This window comes from Stegodyphus dumicola, chromosome 1 (genome assembly GCF_044657685.1).
Source record: "Stegodyphus dumicola isolate Sdum_Otavi_A_Nest chromosome 1, ASM4465768v1".
Classification (NCBI taxonomy): domain Eukaryota; kingdom Metazoa; phylum Arthropoda; class Arachnida; order Araneae; family Eresidae; genus Stegodyphus; species Stegodyphus dumicola.
The window spans coordinates 148,897,659-148,919,424 of record NC_140768.1 but is presented as its reverse complement, the minus strand read 5'-3'; the positions used below and the strand labels follow the sequence as shown (position 1 = coordinate 148,919,424).

The following is a 21,766-nucleotide window of genomic DNA, read 5'->3' as shown; positions in this document are numbered from 1 at the left end:
GCTATATTACATAAAGGATACTTTAAATATAGAATTTAAAAGGAAAACTGACTAAAACTATATATATATATATATACAATTATTTTAAATATTTGCATTATTAGAAAACAAATATGTATGATTAAAATTAATTTGGGATATGCGATCTCCAGAAAATCGTCTCGCAACTGAATGAAACTACAGTTTTAAAGGCGCGAAATCAGAGCAGGTGCAACAGAGATACGTCAGATTACTTCCAGTTCCCCCCCTCTATGAGACTCGCGTCGGCGAGGAGTCGAACAAAGGAATGACCTAGCCCTTCTATTTATCCCTGGGTTAGTCAAAAGTGGGGTAGGCGTCTTGCCAGGTGAAACTAGTCGATATTTCCGTGACGTCAAAAATTCGAAAAGTGGGGTAGGGTTTGGAAATACGCTTCTCCTTGCTATTCTAACCTCCTTGCTCAAGAAAGCCCGCTATAACCCTGCCGATTAAATTAGAATTTGGCAGTTTTCCCCAACTCCGATTGGCGACATTATTTGGCGAGATTTTAGAGTTCCTTTTTTTCCGTTCCTTATTTTAGGTGTGACATTTTTTCCGTTTCTTATTTTCCGGGGACATTCTTTCCGTTTCCCTTTTTTCAGGGTGACATTTTTTCCGCACACCATGCGCATAAACGGTTCCGACATAACCAGAAATGAAACTTACCTGTGTGAAATTCTCGCTTTATCTGGTTCTACATATTATCAGTCGTATTCATGTATACGCTAGTCTTCGAACCTTTAAACGTCACTGTTTATGGTATTTTAAAATGAATTCAGCGGGTAACACAATTTTAATATAAATTCAATAACTTCATCGATATTTTTATATTATCAACATAATAAATTTCAGTTATATATAAAAAGATGTAATCCAAAAATTACATAGAAATTATTTTAATATTTAAAATTTTAGTTATTTTTTGTACAATTAAAATATTTAGAAGCTGCGGAGTGTGTTCATTTTCGCTCCCAGCAGTATCTTCCCAACAATAAAACTCCGCTGTGCAGTTTTCCAAGTGCGCTAAGTTTAGATGTAAAATTCCATTGACCACAGATATATATTTAATTCATTACACGGTGAGTAATTCCGAAATCTAATTTTAAACTTATGCAAAGTACATTATTTTCAGTTATAATGTTTTGGGGCTTTTTTCTTCGTGTAATGGAAGCAACTAGTCCGATGTTTCTTTGTCCCGCGCAAATACTGTTCAGTTTTATTGTACGAAGAACTCTTGTTTCTTGCTTAATGTTTTGTAGGTTATAGCCACGGCAAAACTATGGATTAAATTGAATTTGAATATGTTTTTTTCATAATTTGTATGTAATTATTACATATAAATAAAAATCATCTCTTTGATACATGATGTTTAGTACATATAAGGAAAAAACATGGTATTAAGCTTTCCTAAGCAAAAATTAACATGCAAGTAAAGTTATTAAATTCGATTTCGGAAGCACTTCCGCAGAGAACCCGGTAAATGTAAACATCGCCAACTTTGGCGATAAAAGTTCAAACCTGGTAACCTATTGGATTCATCGTATTCGCTTGTTTGAAGGTTGCAACCATCCCTCTTGCGTTCATTTTGTTGAATTATCACTGTCGTTGTTCGCATATGGATATTTATATTCTTCTTCTCTTACTTATTATTATTTTTTCTGATTTTCCACGCTATTTTTCTGAATTTTTTAACAACGAATGGATAGAAATATTTTCGTTATAATTAAAGAAGTTTTCGTCGATAGATGCCGGTTCACGGCTCCAATTTTTATGGCGTAAAATTTTAACAAGCTGCTATATTGTTAATGCTTTTCTAACAATAACCTTTCCGAGGATAGCAGGTGTGACATAAATAGCTGATTAAATTGAAATAAAAAATATCATTGATTATCTAAGATGACAGAGTAGTTTGATGCATCCCCATGGTCATCAAATTTAGCAAACCACCGCTGGTGTAAGGAATACAGTTCAAATTAGTCTTGAAAAATAATAAAATGTATAAAGTTCTAGTTTTTTTAACAATGCTACTGAAGAAAATTAGATTACTCTTGAAGGTTATTTGTATTTTGAAATATATTATGAAAAGTACAGCTTTATTTTCTTATATCACATTTAACTGGTTAGTTTTATATCTACATGCTTATTATCTGTGAATTTTTACTACCATATGCTTAATATTTTCTTTTGTCTGCTAATTTGAATTTACATGCACTAAAAATCACGTTTACTGCTCGGCTCATCTTTTGGCGAATAAAAATTGTAACAGCGCCAACGGGTTCTTTCCCGAAGCGCTAGCGGGTTCTCTGCGGATGAAAACCCTCTGTGAATTTAAAAATGTTCTGCCTAAAAAACACTGAAGATGTATAGTTTTCCTATATCCTTAAAGTTCAAATGCATACCATATAACAGCGATAGCAAATTTTTACCGATAACTACTGTGCTTGTTTACGATATTATTTACCTATTGTAATTGCCAAGCAGTGATAAACCAAAGAGTAGGGCAACCACTGTTAGAACTATATTAACCCTGCTCGTATGCCATTGGTTAGCAAAAATAATGTAACGATGACGTAGGTACACTTCCGGTGATGACGTACAACACACTTCCGGGTTCCGATTTGCAGAATTGTAGCTCGTTCTTCAAATCCTTTAAAGTAGCATTGTAAATAAAACTAGAATAAACATTATACATCTTGTTATCTTTCAAACATTGATTAATTACTCAAAGCAGTGGTTTACTAACTTTGATGACCCTGGCAGGGCGTAGCTACAGTTTCCAGAGCCCGGGGACAAATGAAAATTTGCCCCCCTTTCTGTGTGCCAAAAACGGAAAACATTTCATTAAAAAATTTCGTAGCATCAGTTTGGCGCCCCTTGGATGCTGCGCCCGGGGACAGATGTCCCCCCTTGCCCCACCCTAGCTACGCCACTGGACCCTGGAAATGCATAAAAGTATTTTGTCATCTCAGAGAACCAATAATAGTTTTTTTTTTTTTTTTTCATTCTAATCATCTATTGTATATAAACACCTAGCATCCTCTGAAAAGTAATTTTTAAAAATGCATTAAAAATATAGCTAAAAGTCGCTAAAAACAGGTCAACTCCGACTCCACTTTTCGTTGGACAGTTTGAATTTGAAATGAAATTAAAATGAATTGAAAAAAATTAATGACAATTTGAGCTATTATTTTTATTTTTGGACTGTATACATTAATAAATAGTTATTTTCTATTTTATTGACATATTAATAAATAAATATAAGGGAGGAGGATAGATGTGATATTTGCCATTAGTGATTAAACTGATTCATTTAGTTACAAATCTCACTGATAAATTTAGGTAAGCAGCAATAGCAGCAAGAACTCCTAGAATTGATGCCAGTCTTAGGAAGCGAGCAGGAAAAGGAGCAATCAGCGTGATAAGGAAGTACACACATTTGATGATAAAGAGGTTTTTAGAATTAAGAACTTTTTTAAGAAGATGTAGATAACCCTAATATTTCACTAACAGAAAGACTGTGGAATGATCTTGCAGAATTGGAAACTTTTCTTTCTATACTGTATATAGCCACAAAAAAGCTGCAATCTGAAAAACTGACAGGAGGTGAGGATGGGATGTTTGTTCTTTCTGAAATTGAGTGTTTATTGCAGAAGGAATCATTTCTTCAATGAAAAAAAAAAGAGAAACTAGTTTGTTAGACAATAAGATCTTGCTGGGTTCAATATATGGAGATCCGAAACACCGAATTTTCTTGGATGAGGAACAAATTAAAAAGGCAAAGAAAGTCATCTGTGAACTTTCATTAAGAATGAAATTATTCTCAGAACAATTGGAGAATTCGAATCAGGACAATCAAACTGCAGACATTGCAATTGAGTCTCTATCATCCTTTTCCATTGATGAATTAGATTTTGAGAAATATGTTTGGATAATATTGAAAAGGCTAAGGCAAAGCAAATAAAAATAAAAAGAGGCTCTCGATATAAAAATGAAAAAATACAAACAAGATTTCTACATAGCCTTTGAAGAAATAGAGAAATATGATTGCGCTTGCACGACACCTCTTTTAGAACTTCTAAAAATCTATCCTGAAAAGTTAAAAGAAGTATCCCTAACAGTAAGAGCTCTTCCTCCTACTTAAGTTAGTGTGCTAAGACTCTTCTCAGCTCTGAAGTTTATCAAATCGGATCTATGGGCCTCCAACAAAAAAGATCTTGCCGAAACTATATTGTTTCTTAGAAATAACTAATACCAATTTTTCCATTTCATAATAAATGCTAATTAATATAAATAATTTGCTATGCCATCAATTTTTTTTTTTTTTTTTTCTGTAGCATCTATTACTTCTTTTATGTTGAACAAATAAGCTGTAATCCATGTGTATATGTTTACATGTATAAATATCTATATGAGAGAGCTGGAGTCGAGTCGGAGTCATTAAAATTCCAGGAGTCAGAGTCGGTCATTTTTCCTACCGACTCCACAGCCCTGCCCTAATCTCCTAATTTGTTCCAGGTTCTGGAGCTGCCAAAGGATCTATAATCCATCTCAAAATTATGCGAGGAGTATGGCATTGGAAAGTCAACTGTATATGACATAAGAAAAAGGAACTTTTTGAAATTTTTGTAGAAGCAACTTAAACAACTTACATCGAAAGAAATGTTTAATAAGTAAACAAATAAATTTCAATTTTTTTTTTGTAAATTTTGATTACCTTTAGATAATAATTGTTCTTCATTTCATAAATTAAGATTTCATATTTTTAATTGTATAATTTCTGCATGCCATCTTACCAGATTTAAATTGATGATCTATTATCCGGAAAAATAATATCAGTCCGGATTTTGGACTTTGTACTGTACTATTATTAAGGTGAAGGATGATTTATAAAACGTAAATAAAAAAAGCTGATATGGACACCACATGCATTAAATTATACACATTTTTACTGCACTTCATTTAAACTTATTTTTTCAAATTGTTGTAACTTGAATAACCAAACCCTTGAGGCAAGTCGAAAATGAGACAAAAAATTCTAAATTTGGAATTTTTTGTTTTTGAAATGAGAAATGAGAAAAAAATTTCCAAATGTGGAAATTAAACATCCCAGTCAATTTTTTTCATACAGATACCAAACTTATTATTTTATTTCTTCGTAATGAGAATAAAACTTACCCGAATATAAGTGTATGAACCAGGCTTAAGCTTTTTTTGTAAATTTTCATACTCTTTAGATCATAATTGTTCTTTATTTCAAAAATTACAATTTCATATTTTTTAATTGTATAATTTCTGCATGCCATCTTACCAGATTTAAATTGATGATCTAAAATCCGGAAACATCGCAAATCTGAAATCGCCAGAGTCCCAACGAGTCCAGATTTTGGACCTTGTACCGTATATAAGTACCACGAGAACTAAATGCTTAACAGGTAAATAAAAGGCTGACTGCATTCCCCCCCTGAAACTATGAAATTCTTACCAGGGAGAATCACCCACCTGATTGAGAATCCATGCTCTAGAGCTGGGTTGGCCAAACTTCATGTCAGTAAGAGCCACACATTTGAATTCAGGAATGTTCGAGAGCCGCATCTAGATTTTCTAAAAGCCACAAGTTCATATTTACATCATTATAGAAGTATTGGAGGAGGTTTTAAATAGAAAGAAATCCCCAATAACTTTGTAAAATGAGTCTAAACTAATTAATTACTTTCTTTTGAACACTAAGTAGTTTTAGTTTACCATATTTGATACGTATATTTTATATGCATGAGCCACACGAATTGCCTGTGAGAGCCGCAATTTGGCCACCCCCTACTCTAGAGATTGTATTCAGTAAGTTCTTGTAGCATTCTGACATAATTTATGAGCATTTAAAAATTGAAATAAAACATTCTGTTTCACCATATCAAGTTTGGTGTGGTGGATCGTTAGTGACGCTTTGCCTCTGTATCGCACTTGATACAATTGGCAGACAGAGGGAAACTGAGCCGTATCAGGTATGATATGCTGGGAGCAAAGAAGTTAAAAAATCAAAATTTAAAATATTGTTTTTGCTATGCTTTTACGTTAAGAGTCACATGCAGTATTTTTGCTGTTTAAAATAAGGAAATTATGTGAGGGCAGGCAAAGCATTTTATTAACTTTTACTATTCTCTTTAAAGTGTGAACTTAACACTGTTTAGGTCTATGTTAAAACTATAGGGATTTAATGATGCCAGTCTAACACAATGTAACATTTATTGATTCTTGCGTATTATCTTGTGAACAGTAGAACTGTCACCAAGCAGCACGATTGAATGCCAGTTCTGGATAAGCGTAGCATCACAACACCCTCATAACATTTGTGTTTTTGTTTCATGTTACTTAATTCTCAGTAAGCTAACTATTGTTTTTTGTGAGCAAGTATATAAATTAACTGGTTACTGCTGTATTTTTTTAAGGAGTTCTAGAGCTGTAGAATCACACTTGTGCCTGCAGTGCAGTTCATTTACAGCCGGTCAAGAAATTAACATCTGCTAAATGGAGAAAAGAATAGCTGATTATAGGTGCATTTAAAAATTGAAATAAAACATTCTGTTTCACCATATCAAGTTTCAACAGATTGAAATAAATAGTACCTGCACAAAAATTGTGCTTAACAGAATTTCCAGTAAAATCAGAAATGCTAAGAAAAAACAGAAATCTGACAAAAGCCTTTTCATGAAACGGAGCAGGTCAAAAAATTCAACAACAGTGGCTGTTTGGTGAATTGTGCATAGAAACTGACAAATCTTTTATTATAAGAGCTGCAGACAGAAGTGCAGCTCAGAATCCCAAAGAAATGATTGCCATTATTCTCGTGTGACCTCTGCCAGTTTTTGTGGTTTGATGGTAGCCAGCTTTTGCGGTTAACAGGATAATACACAAGTAGACTCGTATATACAGTTAAAAAAAAAAAAAAGTTTAAACATTTTTTAATATGTTTTCTTGCTACCTTAATTTTAATATTTCATAGATAGTTGTTTATGTAGTGAAATCTCACCAAGTAGACTTTCATTTTCAGTGAAAGCTTTGTTTTATTTACCTGGCTTAAAATTTCTTACTTAGCCTTTATTTTTAGTCATTGGTCATAGTCATATACTTTCAGTTATATAATTGTTTTAAATGATAAAAATATTCATATTTTGTCAGTATCAAATTAAAAAAAATTTCAACAATTAATGAAACCTAACTTTTAATGCTGTCTCCTGGTTCATGCACTTATATTCGGATAAGTTTTTTTCTCATTACGAAGAAATAAAATAATAAGTTTGGCATAAGTATGAAAAGAATTGACTGGGATTTGGAATTTTTTGTCTCATTTTCGACTTGCCTCAAGGACTTGGTTATTCAAGTTACAACAATTTGAAAAAATAAGTTTAAATGAAGTGCAGCAAAAATGTGTATAATTTAATGCATGTGGTGTCCACATCAGCTTTTTTTATTTACGTTTTATAAATCATCCTTCACCTTAATAATAGTACAGTACAAAGTCCGAAATCCGGACTGGTCAGGACTTCAGTGATTCCGGATTTGGGATTTTTCCGGATAATAGATCATCAATTTAAATCTGGTAAGATGGCATGCAGAAATTATACAATTAAAAATATGAAATCTTAATTTGTGAAATGAAGAACAATTATTATCTAAAGGGTATCAAAATTTACAAGAAAAAAAAAAAAAAAAAAAAAAAAAAAAGCTTAAAATTTATTTGTTTACTTATTAAACATTTCTTTCGATGTTAAGTTGTTTAAGTTGCTTCCACAAAAATTTCAAAAAGTTCCTTTTTCTTACGTCATATACAGTTGACTTTCCAATGCCATACTCCTCGCATAATTTTGAGATGGATATGCCTTTATCTATTTTTTGCAGCAGCTCCACTTTTTGTTTAATGGACATCGTAATATGGTTTTGCTTTGTAGGTCCTTTGGCAACTCCAGAATTGGAAACTCTTTTCAATATAATCGAAAGTTGAAGCTTAGTTTTTATAAAATTACCATAATAATAACAGTCTGCAAAAAATGATAAGCTGGATCAAACTAAAAGATTAGGGTGCACCGCAGTCCGCTACATTAACTGAAATGCCTTAGAATCAGTAAAGAAAATTTTAGCCTAGCTTAATAGCGTCCATGATACATTATTGGCTGTGTATCACAAGATTGGCGACGAAAGCTAGGTTGTTTCGCTACATTTTGTCGTGCTCCTACTGTGTACTGAATTAAACCTGAATTGTAGTAGTTTAGTTATTTACTATACCTATGTTTATTTCTTGCACATGCTTAAAACTAATCTGAGTCCTGAATAAATAAACTCTCACATATACTTAAGGCTTTATCTAGGGCTGGCATTCGATACCGCCTAGTGCAGTCTCTATGGGTCCTAAATTCTGCTACAAAGGGCTAGCACTTTCCTAGGTTCTAAATTTTCACCGTGCCCAAACTTTGGATCCCGGTGCTTTCCCTAAATCATAAATAGTTCTCATCCCTTAATGTTGCCACTCGTTGCTTCCCCAAATTCCAAAAATTTTGTCTTCGCTAAATTCTGCCATCCGATGCCGACATATTCTGCCGTCGCTTCTGGTTTTATGGGGAATAACATATCAGTTATTCTTAATTAAAATAACACTAAGTGTAATCTTTTGGTCTATGAGTTTCATTAACAAAATCTATTTTTAGCATATAAAAAGAAATTTTTGTTGAATTTTTCCTTGTCAACATTTCTTAGAGCATTAAAAAATCTATAATCATCGCCAAGCGTAATGTTAGCATAAAAGGTTGCCATACTCTTGTTATTCAGTTACTAATATAAAAAATGTTTAGACATCACAGTATGAGTTATTACAGAAGCTGTCATGTATTGATAAAGCTGCAGTGATGAAAGCAAAATATAATAAATAATGACTCGCCAGGTTGGCATCAGGGATATAAAATAGGTGAATGTTTCAGTTTGAGATGTATGCCAAGTAGATACTCAGCTACAGAGCCAAATTATTAATCTCACAAATTTATGCTTACATGATTGTTTTTAGGCAACGAGGTATTTTATTTTGTGCCTAAGTGAAATTTAGAATCGGAATTTTTAAGTGAAAAATCTCCACATGTTTTATTATGGAAGAAAAAATCAAATGCACATGCGTAAAACATTAATGAAAAAAAAAATGTTTGTGGTTTTGAGGTCCAGATTTTAGATCATTCTGTATAATGGACATCCGAATTTCGGGCTTTAAGTGTAATTGGCAACCTTAAAAACATTTTGGATGCAGTTTCCGAATTTAGATTTGACTGAACTAAGCCTTATTCTTGAATAAGGTTTAAAAGATCTGTTTTGCTTTAGTAACACAGAATTACTGAAATGGCATGATTTTTAAAACTAGACATTTTTGATGGAATATCTAAAGCGCTTTTGTCAATTGTATATTTAAATGCTAAGTTTGAAGCTAGTCTTTTTTAAATACAAAAGCTTCCTTCTGCTTGGGTAGATAGCCGTTGTGTGCTTTTGCAGACTCAAATAACCTAGTATAACCTGTGTGTTTACCAGTTGGAAACTGGGAGTTACCTTCTATAAATTTTGATAGCTTGATTATAGTAGTGTCATTTAAAATATCTCTCATTTCTTTCACTTATACTGAGGAAAAAATATTTTTCTGAAAAATGAATTCTTTCACAAATTTATTTTTGATTATCTGATCTATTAAATATTTTTTAAAAAGCTTTTCTTCATATTCTATTTATGTATTAATCTTTTCAATACATTGACTGCCACAGCACTTTTCGGATTCTGGTCCAAGAAACCAAATCAATTTAATCATGTTATATAATTAAAAATATTAATTACGATTCATAACAATCATTAAAAAGTTTACAGGATTTTTTTTTTTTTTTTTTTGTTTGTTTGTAGATAAAAAGGGTCCTAAGAATTATCTCATAGTCGGCTTTTAGACAAAGCTCTTCGCAGAAGCCCACTACGAGTTGATTCATACAGATATGCTTTAACTTGTCGCCTTGATACAGCTAAAACAAGCATTATGCGAGTAAGTAACTCGAGCGGTACAAAAGTGGCAAGTCAAGAAACTACGAGATAACTCGTATTGGGCATTCTAAAGAAGAGCGCTAGTACAGTTATCTCATGTTGGGCAGTCAATGTGTAAAGCTAAATTTTTACATTCCTCAGAAATATTTTCTCTCATTTTTGGTAGGGATTATCTTTCTATAATATTTGTTTGTTTAATTCACTGCAGGAAAGAACACTGGCTTTTTGCTTAAAAAGAAAAAAATGCCTTACTGGGCAAATTTCTGAGGAAAACTGCCTCGTATTTATATTTCACATGGACGAAACAATGAAAACACCCATGTAGCCAACCAATTCGCTGCTACTTTATGTCTGTTAATCCTTCTCTTAAGCATGCAATTGTATGTGTATTTAAAAATTTTTTAATAAAATTATGAAATAAAGTGATAAATGAAATTATGAAATACATGATAATGCTTTTTCTGTCAATTTGTTAATAATAACTTTTTTTTTTAAATTTGGGTAATTGATTAGAGAAAAATATGACAGTTGTGCAAGCACTGAAGACTTATAGAGGCCTTTTATTGATTTAAATGTGTTATTTTAAAATGGTGATACTCAATACATTTTAAAACTGAAGATATCATAATTTATTTCTTAAATGTATTTTTAAAATTTTATAACTAATTTGGCACTTCTCTAAGTTAGTCACCTGAGACAAGTAAGGCACTGGCCTCCATCTGTGAGACAATATATTGCTTCAACTTCATTTCTCAGCAAACCTTATAAAACACATGATGCAAGATGAAATAAAATTTTAGATAGACAAATGTTGTCGAGAGATATTTCCCTGGGAAAATATTATCTCTTGTTTCAATTGAGGTTAAAACAAAAAGGGTATCTTTGCTTTCTTTGGGGGAGGAAGAGATAAATTCACATCTTTCCAAAAAATTCTGGAACAGTTGTCAGAGTAACTGTGTTTTTTGTAACGTTCATAAGAAAGCCTAGTCATGAGTGATATTGGCAATATGCTAGTGGATATACAAGTGCTGTATTTTAGGATATACAAGTGCTGTATTTTATGAACAAAAATAATTTTTGTTACCTCAGATTATGAGTACCATGTCCCAAGCAGTTTTTTCAAACAGAAAATGTCTTAGTGATAAATATTGTCTGTATTAATGAGTATGCAAATTAGCAATAAATGATACTCGAAAATAAATAGGATCTGAAGGTATTTGTGGAAAACAACTTGACAAAATTAATATCTTGAGATAAGTGCCAGTGCTTTCAAAGCCAGAGGATGGTTTTGTAAAATTTAAGTAGTAGTATACAAAATGCAGTTATGCTTAGAGAATTTATGAGTGCAAACTTAAATGCTAAAGGTTATAAGCAGTCTATTGTAAAGAAATTGACATCAAAGATGAAAGACATCACCTAAGAGAAAAAAACATTACTGAGTTACAAACCAAGTTGTTTTTTCGTATGGAAATTTCAGTTCAAGTGGCGATTTCAGGATCAAGCCACCACCAATACTGCTCTGAGAATCCAAGTTTCTTTTTAAATGAAAATAATCCAATAATATTAGATTAACTATTATATTGGGTCTAATTCCAAGGCTTGGGTAACTATGCAAATTTTTACTAAACGTATCCATAAAGTCTCTTCCAGTTGTAAAGAAATATTTGCAATGAAACTGTTAATGGAACGCCTTCTTGTGACGCATAATGCACTTGCTGACTTTCCAGGTATGACAGATGACTTGACAGAGGGACAGCATGAATTGATTGTATTAATGTGAGCTTTGAAGGGATTGGATCTGATGTATGTCTTGTAAGCTCATATTAATAAGAATGATTCACTGTGAAATATTTGTGTCTGATAGTTTGCAAATTGAAAGATTTATATCCACACTGGTGTGCAAAACTTAAGCAACAGCAGGATTTTTTGCCATAACTCCACGAGAAATCAACTGAGAGACATGAAATGCAGAAATGAAGGAGAGTATTATGTACGTAAAGGATGACGAAAGCATTGGAGCTGAAAAAGGAATACAATGCATACGGTATGGAATCGAACAAAAACAAGCTTTATTGAATGCATAGTATCGTGACTCATGATTGTCTAGCCAAGAGGAAGAACAACAAGCAGATGTTCCTTAATATTGGATAATATATGCCTTCCCCTCACTGCAATGGTTGCTTCGCACTGTCTCCGCATACTCAAAACCAGCTGGTGCAACATTTCTTGCGGTAGGAGTGCCCATTCCTCAATCAGCTTCTGTTTGAGTTGTTAGGTGTTCTCCGGAGGATGTAAGCGTGCTGCAATGTGTCTCCCCAAAGCATCACACACATGTTCGATGGGATTTAAATGTGGGAAGTACGCTGGCCAATTCATTCGAGTGATATCTTCACTTTCCAGTAGCTCCTCAACAGCAAGAGTCCAATGTGGCCGTGCATTGTCATCCATAAAAATTAAGTCTGTGCCAATGGCACCTCGGAACAGATGCACATGGGGAAGGAGTACCTCCTCACAATAGCGATCCCCGGTTACAGACCCTCTGTCGAAAACGTGGAGCTCAGTTCGCCCGTTCAGCATAATGCCTCTCCAAACAAGAACTGCAGGACCACTGTTACAGTGTCTTTCCTTGATGTTACTGGGATAAAACTGGGTCCTGGCCTCTCTCCAAATTAAAACACGTTGAGAAACGCTTCTGGTACTGAACCGACTCTCATCCGTAAAGAGGACATGGCTCCATTGATCAGTTGTCCAGTTTTTGTGCTCTATGTGCCACTGTAAACGGTGGTGTTGGTGGCCAACTTTCAATGGGAGGCAGCATTCAGGATGGAGGGAGAATAGGGCCCCTTTGTGAAGGCATCTGGCCACAGTAAACCACAACACTTGCCGCCCCATTGCTGTACAGAGTTGCCGAGCAATGGGTGCTTGCTGACTGCTGTCGGCCTCTTTTCACTTGCAGGATGATATATCGATCATCCCCTGCAGTTGTCGTCCTCGGGCGGCCACCATCAACCTTTCTAACAGCTGTACCTGGGGTTTGGAATGCTTTCCAAGCACGCGAAATGACACTTGTTGATTCTGAATTCTGCAGCTACACTGGTGACAGTACGCCCCTCCTGCAGCTTTCCGATCATTCTTCCACGCGTGAAGTCATCCAGGTGATTTCTTGTAGCCATATTTCATGAACTGACTCACTGGCACTTGGCAGCGAATATGTTGAATTGCGTCTCCGTCCTTTCTTTTATTCTACTGTTGAGCTGCGCATGCCGACATCACGCATTTTGTGTACACTCACGTCGCCTCTGATGTTTCGTTCCTGATATTTGCATATGCATGACGTTTCTACTGACTTACGTGTTCATTGTACTGATCTCCAGACTTCCTTTTCTGCAATTTCATGGCTATTTGCTAAATTTTTACTTCATTGCTTAAGTTTTGCACACTAGTTTACTTCAGCAATTAGAAAATATAATAGCTCCATCAGCACCATTTTTCTCTAATGTGAGAATTTCTCTAATGTGAGAATAAAGTTGCAAAATCCATTGCAACAGAAAGGGAAGGTGAAAATGGAAATGAAAAATGTGTTTACTTGTTACATACGTGTTTACATGTTAACATGTATTTTAAAAATGGTACTTGATGTATTAATGCAACCATTTTGGTGCTGTTTAAATGTTAAGGTACTTATCAAGTGCAAGCAGGTGGTTTTCGCATCTTTTTTTGAACAGATTCCCAAAGTACTGATATTTATCATGAGCTGGCAAACAATAGCAATGTATGAAAAGTAAGTGTACTTAAGCAATTTCAAATGTAAATTTAAATTATTAAATAAAGATTGTATGATACATTAGAAAATAAAACACATTTATATACAAATTTTTTCTGTAATTTTTTTTTCACTATTCTACCCAATACTGCTTTTGCTTAAGAAAACATTGGAGAATTTTAGAGACTCAGCATCGTGCAAACATCGGCAACACCAAGTCTACCAAACATCGGCAACACCAACTCTACCAAACATATCTTTTGATTCATCCCTTAGAGATTTTGTGCCAAAATTCTGTATTTTTGCAAATATTTTACCACAGTTTCGTCCACTGCTGGTAAATTACACAAGTGCATATGTAAAAATTATGGCAGCAGGTATGATTTGTATGTGTATAAAAATATATATGTATATTTCTATAAAAACTGTTGGAACTTGGAATACAACAAAAAGGAAGGATATGAAAATGGCATTGTTGCTTGACTGAAGGCTTATTATGAGCATGGTTGCCTGAAGAATGTGTATGTGCAAAGTTGTCGGAGTTGGCACATTCTGAAAATTTGGTGTCCTCTTTCTTTTAATGTGGTTGCAAAACCACATAAGGTAGGCAAAGACATAAGGCAGGCTTTTAAAAACACATAAGTACCCTAAAATGTTCCAATTTTGTCCAAAATAATGAGAAATCTATATCCTGGATAGCATCACATTTAGTATTATCTGATACAAACTGTTTGTGATTTGTATAATATCATATTGACCAAATTCTGCATTTTGACCCTTTATTTGTATTCATTCTTTGTCTTTGTTTAAACTGATAATTTGTTAAAAAATTGTATCTTGTTGTTTATATAATATATATAAATATTTTCTTTTTTAGAGATGTCTGATATTTGTGATGCATTCATATCCTTTTATAGAAGTTTGCCCATTGTAAGTGATATTGAATTTAACTTACATTTTTATATAAAGATTAATTTTTCTTACAGCAAAACTTAGCTCAGCAATACTTATCTGATAAATGGTGTCGAAAAAACTGCAGCCAGTAATTTTCACAAAAAGCAGGAATGAAATAGTTTATTCAGATTTAGGATGAATTCATTTACTATATGAAATTAATAACTTTATTGGCTGCTGTAAAGAAATATTAATATCTAGTCTGCATAATATAGTTTTTAGTTTTGTTCTAGAAAAAGGTATCCCTGGTGTGGGGACATTAAAAAATATTTGCCAAGCCATAGAATTATTTCCAAAACAGCAGCTTACTAGCAATTTCAGAAAAAAGTAGTAGTTAAATTAAAAAGTTCAGTTGCAAATGTTGAGGATTGAAAGTGATGGTTGCATAGTAGAATTTTTTACACCAAAGAGAGCACTGGATTAAGTTTTTTTGACTAACAAAACGCAGTTTGACTAACAAAAAGATCTTGCTTTGTATCTGGTGGGATTGTCGTGGTATTAGCCACAAAGAATATCTGAGAAAAGGTTAAACCCACGACAGTAAGGTGTATACCAAAATGCTAGTATGTGTTGATACCGCTGTAGAACACTGTGTTGTGAAATTTGTAAACAAATATCGTTATCATTAAGTACAGGGTATCTGAAATGGAAATATCATACTACCAGATTAAAACCGTCATAAGGAAAAATGTTGAATTGATTTTTGTCACAAAAAGGTAATGTTCCACATTAAGATAATGCAAGACCACATGTGTCTGCATTCACCGGCTGGACTCTATACGGACTTGAATGGTCCCTTTTGTCACACCCATCATAGCCCCAACATCGCTCCTTCGGTCTTCTACTTTTTTCACACCTGCAGCTACATCTTGCTGGTGCTATCTTCCGTTTTGCACAGGAAGTCCGAAATGGGATTGATCTGTTTTTGGACTCACTGCACCAAGTTTCTGGGCTGAAAAATTTTGCGGAAAACTTCGGTTTTAACCAGATATATTATATTTATGTATCGCATTGTTCTAACATAAGTATTTTGTCACAAAATCAGACTTTTTCTGAAATGACATACAGATTTTTTCCATACTTTAATTCTACAGCTCAAATTATGCCTAAATATTAAATTTTGTTAAATTTGATCAGAAAAATTTGTTTCCCTTACTTTTTCCAGTTTGCACCAAGAATAATTTCATTTGGCAAAATTTCCAAGTTTGATAATTTATTTTTTTATCTCTTTCAATGTGCGTGAGCAAAAGAAATGGTGCATTGTTCATTCTTTCAAATAATTTTCTTTAGATTATATTTTTTAATCATAGTTATTATTTTTAGATAATTTTTTCCTTTTAAAATTTCACTTTAATTGTGCGAGTTGCATTTTTTTTGTTCAAATAACAGTTTTAAAATTTTTTATTTATTCATTTTAAATGTATATTTTAAGTATATTTATTAATATAAATTTTCAGAAATTTGCTTTTATGTATTTGAATTGCATTTCTTTCAAAAGAATACTTTATGAGACAGACTATGATGCATTTGAAAACTGCACATGTTGGAAGAGATATACAGTAAAACACATTTAATATGTCTTTTAATGAGCTGTTCAAGAAAAATATATAAATGAGAAAGATTATAACCGACAGTTTAATTTATGATGAGCTGCATATATTGCCTAAACAGTTTTATCATCCAGCTAGTATAATATTTTTAAAATCGCAAGAAACGAATAGCATAAGATTTAAAAAATTTTGAATACTAAATTTTATGCAAAAGATTATTTTTTTTCTTCTTAATTTAATGCCTTGTTCTTTTTCTTCAGGCATATTAAAAATTAACTACCTTTTTTTTGTTCACTATATAGCACAAACATTTTTGAAACATTTTGGTATTTCTCACATTCATATAAGAAAAGGTATCACCTTTCGTTTCATCAGTATTTGGTCAGAGTAAAACAAGGAAGCAACTTTTACTATGACACTGAACGTTCTTTAGAGGTAGGCATTTTGAAGGCATGATAAGAAAGGATAGATTGGTTTCATCAATAGGTAAAAGGCTTTATGTGACATCTATATGCATCCTTAGATAAATTCTTATTCTTCAACTAATGTGACTGAAACATCTTTGTATTCTCCATTTATGATATGAGATGATGTTCTACAGTGTAGCTTAAATTTACGCAATCAAATAAATAGTCGCCCTTTACTCACTTTTGATGATGTTTCTTGTGTTTTTCTCCATTAGCAGCCCCTGGCATATTGATGCACTGCACTATGCGAAAAACGTTAGCAAAATATCGTTAAACCTCTCAGTTAATCTCCTCAAACATGCAGTTTTTTTTTTTAAGTGGACTGAAGATTGTTTCTTTCTGTATTTCTTCTTCTACTTTGGTTTCAGTGTGATTGGTTCATTGATTTTAGTGATACAAAAATGTTAAAAATTTTCGACCTTTACATTTCCATAAATTTTGTATTGTCAAATTCTTTTAAAATTTCAGTTCTTCAGGGAAACTTCTTTTAATTTTCCAGACATTTTAGAGCTATAAATAAAGTACAAAACAAAGCCCAAAGGACAAATATTTGAGTTAAAATGTTTTCACCAAATGACAAAGAAATAAGGCATCCCCAAACTTTTCTGATCAGCAGAAGGCAGGGTTTATTCTATCCCACTGAGTGACCCAATGCAAACAATCTAAATCATATTATTTCAACAATTTTTAGACCAACAATTTCCATATTAAAGAACATATTTTTTTACAAAATTTGTAACAGTACGAGAGAAAACTAGCTACTTGAAACATTCTTTGTAAGAAGATTAATGTAAAAATGTATGTTTCATGTGTTTTTACTAAAAGCTGGGATATAACCCAAACTGTCAAAGCTTAAATTATCTTGTTAAATAGTAATTTGAAACTATGTGCTATGAAATATATATATTATGAATGAGGTTATCATTTTTATGGGAAAAAGGAAAATATCAGTTCAAATATAGTCAAGTTTCCCAGAGAGCCAAAAATGAATAAACTCCCTGTCCCGAAAAATATTGAAAATTCGACCTTGAATTAGTTCGAATTTTGAAATGCATGCTTTGATATTCACTTTGACATACATTTGAATTCCTAGTATATAGTGTTTATTCACATTTTAGGGTAGAAGTTTTAGTATATATTATTCACTGTATGGCAATTAAGCAATCCAAGCAGATTAAAAAAATAGGCTATAAAGTTTACACTGATGCAACTTTCTACTTTAATGCAAGTACAACATGTAATGAAAGAAGCTTATAGAGGGCTATTTTTGACATTTTGCTAAAAGTAGAGGGTGTATTCCTTCTGGCTTCTCCATGTCAATTTATTTATTTATTTATTTATTTATTTTTTTGAGAGAGAGAGACAACTTTAATTTTCGGAAAAGGAAAATAAGTCGCAAAGAGACAAAATTGGAAAACAAACGGGAGGACTAATATACGTATTTATTTTGAGAGCATATTGTCTCTGCAATCTGCAGTGCAATTGATATCAGTGGAAGATTCATCATAGGGAGGATAATGTTTTCAAACTGAATAAATAACATTAAGATTAAATACCATCTGCGTAATTTTGAGCTATTTAAGTCAGCTGCTCAGCCAACCATTTAAAATTGCAGCACTTTTTTTGACACCTCATCTTGTAAGATAAATCTAATGTTATTTTAATCTAAACATCTGTTTAATCTTCCTAGGTGAATAACACAGAGAGATAATAATCCTGTCTTTAGTGTACATTCCAAAAATGTCAATGAATACAATTATAACATATGTAACTGAACGTTCATTTGCACAGTGGCTAGGTAGTGTAAAAGCTAATTTGTAAACAAAAACTATACTTTTTGTGCTTGAGAATATGACAATATTTGAAATTAATACCAAATAGGAAATTAGAGATTAAATTGCTCCTAATTTAAGAGTTTCTACCAGTGGCCAAATGGTTAACCCGCGAGAACGCGCACCCATTTCTGTGTTGTTCTGGAAGAACGAGTTCCTGTATTTTCAAAAAGAAGCGTCTGCTTCTGAACTGTGTGGTAGGATATGTTTCAGGGACATCAACAAATCCTGACATTAATAACAGCCTCATTTAATATGTAAAATAAAATAACCATTGGCTAGCGATTTCATATCATCGCTGTAGTGTATGGAGCCACTTCGTCGACAATGTCCACAGCTCATTTTGTAAGATTATAAAGCGTGATGGTATTCGTTTTTTGTTTCAATTCTGTGGTGGTTTCGTCTATTTTATCATCCGTATGAATTCTGGATAACATAACATAACTATGTTATTGTTCTTTTTTGCGGAATATGAAACAGTTGTTTCTTTTTAAAATCTAAAGACTGAAGAGTACAGCTCCTTTTTCTCCAAAAATCCAGGCATTATTTCTCTTTTATGTTGTTTGTTTCAACCATTCCAAGTTTATTTTTCAAAAGTTCTTGCGCTAGCTCATATCCTGTATACCAATTGTCAATTGTCAATTGTCAAGTTGCGTCTAGAATTGAAAAGCTGTGTCATCAACTGCGTCACAATGGATTTCGAGCTACAGTCCATTTTGAATGATCCATCGAGCTGTTGACCGGCATAAATCTCCATATTCCAGGTACAAAATACTCTAGAATCTACTAGTACAAATATCTTGATGTTATACTTAGGCCTTTTTGGGCATATATACTGCCTGAATTCGCACCACAGAAAACATTCCATGCATCTACAGGAGAAGCGACATCTCTTGAATAAGCTGTTTTACCTAGAAGCTTGCTAATTATATTCCTTGAAGACTTCCTAACATTTTGCAGGTATTTTTTCTTCTGCCATTTTGTAACTTTATCTTTACCAATATAAAAATCGATTGTTGACATTGAACTTTCATCTTCTGTTTCTGTCTCAATTTCGTAATTCGGTAAGAATCGTAATTGCTACAGTATTCAGTCCTTCTTCAGAGGCAATTCTATCATCAGATATAGGTTCATTATCACTAGAAACAGTCTTGATAAGGTGTTGAAAATATTTATTTTCTTCATCGTAATTCAAATAGTGCGTCATAATTCACTAAGCTGGCAGAAAAAAGGAAAGATCTGACTGACGCAAGGACTAGCATGGGTATGACATACCCCTGACACCTGTATCTCAAAATCAATTTTTAGAGCTGAACTAGTTTTTTTTCCCTGCTGAAAGAATGTGACTTTGAATATAGCTACACGAAATTTTGGCGTAATCTGATAAGAAGAAAGTAACCAAAAACATTGAATGAAAATGGATAGGGCATGTCATACCTGGTGCGAGTTCTTGCGAGTTAAATCTGCTGAATACTGGTAATTTGTCCCTGAATTCAAACCATATGAACGACCTGAATGGTTGGCTTCCGTGATTTTCCCCATGTGCAATGTGAATACGAGACATTTTTCCTCACAGGAAGTCCTCTATGGAGGAATTCTACTCCTTAGGTTGATAGTCTCCATGTGCTTTGTCATATTTAAATAACAACCTATCTAATTTATGCGCGATTTCTAAATGCACATTTCTAAAGTAAGAAAGCCAGGATCTCGCCAGAAAACAGTGTAATTATCCATTCGGGAGGTATGTAATACATACAATGCCAATGGTTGAATTGCCATTACTTTCTTTCTGAACTTAAATTGTCATTCATTAGTTAAATTCACTTTATTTGTACTTTTTGGCCGAGTTGAACTTTTATTGGTATAAAATTAGCAATATATCCACAGAGAAAGGCGATTTTTAAATTTTTGACATTATTTTGCAAGAAAATGCTTAGTAAATTCTAATATAACAGAAATAATAATAATATTAAAATAAAAATAACAATGATCATCATTTATTATATTACCAATCATAAGAACTAAGATTTTGGCAAATCACAATTTGACTTTTAAAACTGTGATTATTCCAAATCCTATGTTTATATAAAAATATATTTTGCTTTGAAAAAAGGATCATTGATAATAATATTAGGTGCCCTTTCAATTGTAAGTAATAGTTTGAGAAAGTTGATATATATTTAATGCCATAAAATACCTTTGGACGTAAAACTTCTTCAGTTTTATTTTTATATGTTGCCTTTGCTTCACACAGAAAAGAAAATAAAAATGTTGATTCTAGTAAGTTTATCCACTGTTAAACATTTATATTAGTTGAAGAAAGCATGTTTTATTATTAATATTTGTGATGTATTGTTTGATATACAATTTTGAAATGTACAAAAATAAATTTCGTTGCATATAAAATGAAGTTAGCAGGTGATAATGTGGTGAAGGTAAAAATTTACAGTGTGAAAGGAGGAAAAAAACTTTTGATTAATAATTTTTATAAACTAAAATGTAGCTTTTCATGTATTATTAGTAAATTATTAAATAATCATGTATTATTAAATAATAATATTTATTAGCCATTATTAAAAAAGCGAATAAAGAAATTTTGTGTGAATAATCCTGAGTAAAAGTTTATTTGGAAATCTAAGGTTCAAAATAACTGTTGCAATTCATTGAAGATTATAACAAAGTGTGTAAACCACATTTGCCTAATTATTACTTATAACAAACATATCAAATTTCATAATGGCCCTAATGCATAAATTCGCATATATTTTGGGAAATTTTCAGAAAAAACTTATTTTTTGCATGTATGCCTAGAAATACACCTACTTTAAAGTGATGGTAAATATTTTATAGATTATTATTAATTTTTTTTTTCAAAAATTTAATAAAAATTACTAAAAAATACAAATTTTAAAGGTTAATGTGGAAATACCAACGAATTTTATTTGGATTGAACTTAAATTTCAAACTGCGAAAAAAGAAGTCAGTTTAATAACAACAACAACAACAAAAAAAAAAAAAAAAAAAAAAAAAAAAAGGTATTAATAAATATATACCAAATTCAATGAACATTGAGGAGCTTAAATTTTCAGAGCTAATTTTTTAAAAAGTACCAGTGCATTTTTACAAAACTTG

At 32.4% G+C, this 21,766-nt stretch overlaps 1 protein-coding gene across 1 annotated transcript in view; it reads left to right on the top strand.

The window, feature by feature from the left end:
* The first annotated feature begins 989 nt into the window (after nucleotides 1-989).
* Nucleotides 990-21,766, top strand: part of spel1 (DNA mismatch repair protein spel1) — a 181,230-nt gene continuing 160,453 nt past the window's right edge. The window contains exons 1-2 of the mRNA XM_085821872.1: nucleotides 990-1,097; nucleotides 14,709-14,761. Coding sequence (XP_085677998.1) covers nucleotides 14,711-14,761 — 51 coding nt within the window. The 5' untranslated portion in view covers nucleotides 990-1,097; nucleotides 14,709-14,710. The remainder of the gene's footprint in view (nucleotides 1,098-14,708; nucleotides 14,762-21,766) is intronic.